Source organism: Salvia hispanica, chromosome 3 (assembly GCF_023119035.1).
Source record: "Salvia hispanica cultivar TCC Black 2014 chromosome 3, UniMelb_Shisp_WGS_1.0, whole genome shotgun sequence".
NCBI classification, from domain to species: domain Eukaryota; kingdom Viridiplantae; phylum Streptophyta; class Magnoliopsida; order Lamiales; family Lamiaceae; genus Salvia; species Salvia hispanica.
The window spans coordinates 22,689,863-22,695,866 of NC_062967.1; the positions used below are offsets into that span (position 1 = coordinate 22,689,863).

General features: G+C 38.0%; 1 protein-coding gene across 1 annotated transcript; it reads left to right on the forward strand.

Moving 5' to 3' along the window:
- Positions 1–1,720: 1,720 nt before the first annotated feature.
- LOC125209613 lies at positions 1,721–2,381 on the forward strand. Its single transcript, XM_048109203.1, has 2 exons — positions 1,721–1,819; positions 1,926–2,381. Exons 1-2 carry the CDS (start codon positions 1,721–1,723, stop codon positions 2,379–2,381), a joined length of 555 nt encoding a protein of 184 aa, XP_047965160.1.
- The last annotated feature ends 3,623 nt before the right edge of the window (positions 2,382–6,004 follow it).

A 6,004-nucleotide genomic window follows, 5' to 3' on the forward strand; every position in this document is an offset into this window, starting at 1 on the left:
TTATTAGCTTCTATGCAAAGATAATGTCAATATCGTGCTTACTATGATCGGCTTATACTGTTATGGCTGGAATTGAATCATATTTATATGTAAGAGCATCGTTATCGTAACAGAGAATGGAGTGTAGTGTTGGGATTGGTGGTGCGGTCCCATTGCATTTTGTAGGGGGCGTGCAATTTTCGTTTTTTTTTACCAAATTTCATCTATAAATATATCTACTATCTCAAATACTCCCTCCGTCTCAGATTTATAGTCACATTCTGTCATAAAAGTTCGTCCCATATTTATAGTCACATTTAGAATTTTTCATATTTGGACATAAAATTTTACCCCATTGTTCACTAAAATTACACCCAAATGTCATTATTTACATTAAAATAAAATAAAACAAAAATAAAAAATTAAAAAGTCAAAAAGGGACCCATTCCATTATTTCACTTCATTTATCACACACTCCATCTCACTTCACAATCTCATTTCATTTATTACACACACCACCTCTCACTTCATTAATTACACACTCCATCAATTTCTTAAAATCTCTGTCATAACTAAATGTGACTATAAATCTGGGACGAAGGGAGTAGATTACAACAATTTCCATTTCAATCTTACCCAAATAAGCAATTAGGCTTTGACAATTATGTTTTGGCAAAAGGGTTAGGTTTCTGTGAGTTGAAACGTGAAGACGGATTACCTTGTGTTAGCTTTGCAGCAACTCTAAGATTGTCAAGACTATATTTATCAGCAACCATCCAACCCAATCATCCATTTTTTTCAATATTTAATTCATTTTTATCTCCTCTACATCATCTTCCACCTCATTAATATTTTCTAACCTAACAACACCTTTTTTCATGGTTTATCCATGACCACCCAACCACATCAATATATATTTATTTTTATATTATTTTGCAATAATAATATTAATTAATAAAATATTTATAATTGCACAATAAAATTTATAAAAAAACACAATAAATAACAACTAAAAATTATAAAAATAAACAAATGAAAAATATAAGTACAATAATTAAAATACGAAATTAAAAATATATGATTGGTGTAAAACTTTAGCAAAAAAATTAAAAAACACTCCATGAAATTGTATCAAAGATAGATTATGGGAGGAAAAAAGATGATTTTTTTTTATGCAAAACAATAGCAAACGTGGTCTCTATAGCAAATGTGGTCTCTATTTATGGAGGATGAAAAATTATAAATTTTGATATAATTTTTGGATAAAATATATAAAAGATATTCTAATTTATAACAAAATATTTATCAACCAATGAAATTGAGCTATTTGGCAAAATCTCATTGGCTGATGTAATAAATGTGGAGGAAGACCAGGCGGTCTGCGGTTGCCCTTAAAGGGACCCAGGATTGAAGAGAGAGACCTTGGGTTTCCATTTTTTTAAAATAGCATATGATGTGGCGGTCGGCAACATCTAACCGATAAACATGGTCTAAGAGTGATCACAGTGGTGCTGCCGCGTCGGACCACTGCTGGACATGGGGCGCCGGGGCGGGGCTCAGCCGCAAACGCGGCGTGGAAGGGGCGGTGGGGGCGGTTTTCTGGCGACTGCCACGGCAGCCACTGCAGACCGCCGGCTTCTTTTTTCTTTATTATTTTCTATAAATACACCTTTTAGTCATTCATTTTTTCATTCCATTCCAAACTCCAATCTAAAGTTTTACTCAAATCCTCTCTCATAAAATGGCCGACGACGAGTATCAATGCGTGTTGGATGAGGCATTTGACGCGGTGGTTGAAGAGGTGGAGCGAGGAGTCCAGGAGGATGCGGAGCGTGCGGCGGTCCCTCGTCTGATCCATCGTCGGCGGTTTATCCAGCGTGACCATGCCGAGACTAACCAACGGCTGATTTCCAACTAATTTGCTAAAAACCCCCGTTATCTGCCAGAGCTTTTCCGGTCGCTTCAGAATGTTGCAACGACTCTTCCTCCATATATCGATGTCATTGGCTGGGCGGTATATGTGCTTCACCCTCCGACGGGATGCCAGTTGCCGGTTTAGACTGTCGACGTTGCAGAAGTGCACCGCTGCAATTAGGCAGTTGGCCTATGCCAGACCAGCTGACATGTTCGACGAGTACCTGCATATGGGTGAGACGACTAGCCTGAAGGTTCTGTGGCAGTTTTATAAGGGCATCAGGGCCAACTTCGGTCAAGAGTATCTACGAAAGCCAACCGCACACGACTGTAAGATACTGCTGGATATGCACGGGAGGGTGCACAACTTTCTAGGGATGATGTACAACATCGGTTGCATGCACTGGGAATGGAGGAACTGTCTGGTGGCGTGGAAAGGGCAGTTTAGTACCGACTTTGTGGCTGTGGAAGTGTTTTTGTGGCCGTAGCGTGGTTGTTCCGCACCACTGTGGACACTCTAAGGCATCTAGTGGACTGAAGAGAAGCAAAGTCTTCGCCTCATGCCAATATACTAGAAGTGGGGGCACGAAGTTCATAGATTGAATGATGTAATGTAAGAAAACATGCAATTACACATCCTGGTAGCATAGAACCTCTCATGGGCACGAAAGTTGGAAGCGGCCAAGAGTAAGGCGGAGAGGAAGGTTGGGATTGCTTCGATCTTTGTCCACCTCAGACCATCAACTCGACGAGTATTCCAATAGATTGACAATAAATTATTTTTTTTATTACCAACAAAGTAGGTAAACCCCAATAACCCAATTACAAAAGTTAAAAAACTCTTGATATTTACTTCTCAGAATAAGGAGTAAATTGTATAAAAATAGTACTTGATAATTCCACTACTGTCGTGTAGTTGCATCCATCTCTCAGGCACAAGTGTGAGGCCTTGAGAGATGGGATTCTAGCAGCCAGTGGGTTAAAGTCTCCCCCTTAACGGACTACTGCGTACCCTGATTCGAGTTATAATTTTGTTGTACGACCCATTTCTGAAGTTCTAAAGCACCATTTAAAATGCTGCTTCTCCACATGTGATATCACATTAATGCTCTATGATAGATCCATAAAACAAAAATTCTATGGTTGGTCATCGTTAACGTTGGAAGATGTAGTGTTGCGTCCTTTGATGATATTGGATGGTGAATGAATAAAGGAAGTGGACCCTAATCCCGAATGTTGGGGTGGAGTTGTAGCACCATGAAATCGACGACAACTTCAAAGATCGAATTTAATATAATTTTTCGATTCTCATTGACTAACAATAGTGATACTAGGTAAACCCGAATTTGCCAAAGTTCCCAGTATTTCCTAAAAATTACTCTCGTCCACTATTAATTGTCCACTTTTGTCATTTTCGTTCGTCTACTATTAATTGTCCACTTTCACTTTTTACCATAAATAGTAAGTAGGCCCCACGTTCCACTAATTTATTTCAATCCCATTTTATTATAAAACTAATATATAAAAGTGATTTTTTCAATTTATTTTTTTTACATTTCTTAAAATCTGTGTCGGAATCAAAGTGGACAATTATTGGGAGACGGAGGGAGTACTAGTGAAATAAAAGAAAAAAAGGAAAAATAATGGTCCCATCATCCACGCACATCCTAATTTCAAAGTTGGTGCCTGAGTTGCACATGCCTGAGCCTGAGACTGAGTCACTGTCCACTGCAGCTTCTCAGGATGCAGTTATAGTTCCTTTCTTCCTCATTACAAAAGGTCAATATCCTTCTCAATAACGGAATTTATTTATAGCTTAAAACAAAATATATCGATTCAGCTAAATTATTCTTCATTCACCATTCCCGTTATTTTGTAAGTATCCTTGTTAGTTTTATATTTTTGAAAAAAAAAATGAGAATTAACTTACATGACATTTCACAATAAAAAAATCTGCAAAAATAATTAAACATGACAGATCAGATTTATGGTTGCAACCGGAATCTAGATTCTCTTCTCCCCTTCTTCCCAAAACGAGCTTGTTTCCATTTTTCAATTGAATACTGAAAAATGACGAAAGCAAATCAGTGAATTGCTTCCATTTTGTTACCAAATACTGTAAAAACGAGGATCAAAAAGTAGAGTTAACTTCACAGTTAACAGTAACACCACTGTCAATTTCTTTTTCTCAAAAAAAAAAAAGAAAAGAAAAAAATTCATCTGCAGTCACGTGTGCTCTGCGGTACGGCGTCGTGCTTTCCGCCCCGCCCTACCCTGCCACCACCACCACCACCACCAAATTTTCTCTCTCACGCACTAGTGCGTGCCGTATTTTATGTATGTCAGCCTTATTCAATATTAGCATCGCCATCATTGCTGCACCCAGTCTTTTCCCATTCCATTATTGCCCAATTTGTAACCCCACCCCACCCCGCGCTTATTCAATTGGGGAATTTGTGCATGTATTTATGAAGCTTTGCTTGATTGTGTCAATGCCTCTGACGATTGTTGTTGTTTGGGCCCCCTCTAATTATACCCATTTCTCACTCCGATCACTAATTATTTCCTGTGTCTTGTTTTCTTTCTTGTAACTTTTCGTTTCCCTCTCTCTCTCTCTCTTTTCAGCTTCCTCTATTATCATTACTCCATATGGTTGCTTCGAAGAGTAACGATTCGTCGCTGCCTCCGCCGTATCCGAGGTCGCCGCCGCAGTTCCCCGATTTGTACGGGAAGCGGCGGGAGCTCGCCAGGGTTCAGATGCTTCAACGTGAGATTGGCTTTTTAGATGTGAGTTTTTTCCTAAATAAAGTTGAAATTGCTAAGTTTTTTATTTTGTTTTTGTTAATTTGCAATTATGCATTGTTGGATGGGGGAATTAGGGATTGAAAATGAAGGCTGACTCAGTCATTGCTTTTAGTTTCAGAAAGGTGAAGTGAAAAGTTAGGAAAGAAGAGAGGTTACTCATTATCTACTTGTGTTGCTGTGAATGTGCTTATGATTGGCATCTTTTTAGCTTACTTATTATTTAAGACTAATTTGTAGGGTAGGTGAGTGAGGTAGAGACTTCAATAGTAGTAGTATTAGTTATAATAATGACTCACAACTGTTGTTTATTTGCCAATCTAGCAACCTGGAGCCCAATGCATATTATTGTTCATTGTGCAACTTCATTTTTGATTTTTTAGCTCTGGACCACTTTACTCGAGCCTTGTAATGGTTTTTTACTTAATGATTAATGCTCCCAATGAAGGTTTTGCTTGTTTAAATTAAAGGTCTTGAAATTGGCAAACAAGGAGTATTCTTTATGGGTTGAACTGGTTAGTTCATTACTTGGATGGATCCAGCTACTCAATTAGAAAAGAAGTAGTACTTCATAGATTGAATATAGCTCTTAAATGTTGAAGAGATGTGGCTTAGTAGTGTATAAGAACAACGCAAGATACTTAAATGCTTAAATGTTTACTAAATCCATTCCTTATGTCATTAATATCTAACTCTGTGAAATAGGAAATTTACATCTTTGTACCAGATATGTTAGTAAATGCCATGAAACTTTTCTCATCTTGCTAAGTATTGGTTTGCTTCCTAATTCCTATCGATTAAGTCCTCTTTCCCGATTGCTCCAAATTGTTTTCTTTCATCTTGGGTTGACTCGTTTTTAGCTCTGTTTGTACGAACTCAAGCCCAGTTCTATTCCCAATGACAGATTTGAATTTTGTTGTGAGCAGGAAGAACTGAAATCACTTGAGAGTATTCCACCAGCTTCAAGATCCTGTAAGGAGTAAGTTATTTTGGCAGTGCAGTGGCTTCTCCTTTCATGTCTTGATCATAAAAACATACCCTAAGGCTTAAGATAATAGTTTTTGGTTCGTCGAACTGTGGCAAACTCTTTGTCTCTTATTAAAGCATGGCCGTAACAAAGTGAATTTCGACTTCTTGCAGGGTTGTTGATTTTGTGACTGGAAATGCCGATCCTCTTATACCTACGTAAGCAGAGAAACTGATTCACTCTCTTTCCTTGCTACTTCTGCATATGGTTAAGTTCTCACTTTTAGATCTCTTCCATTTTTGTCTTTAAAATCAGAATTAAGAAGACTCGAAGATCACGTCG

Bases quoted from the DNA above. Each gene is read 5' to 3' on its own strand.
- LOC125209613 (XM_048109203.1), top strand. From the start codon at position 1,721: ATGGCCGACGACGAGTATCAATGCGTGTTGGATGAGGCATTTGACGCG. The intron at 1,820-1,925 runs GTCCCTCGTCTG...GTTATCTGCCAG, and splicing joins AGGATGCGGAGCGTGCGGCG to AGCTTTTCCGGTCGCTTCAG.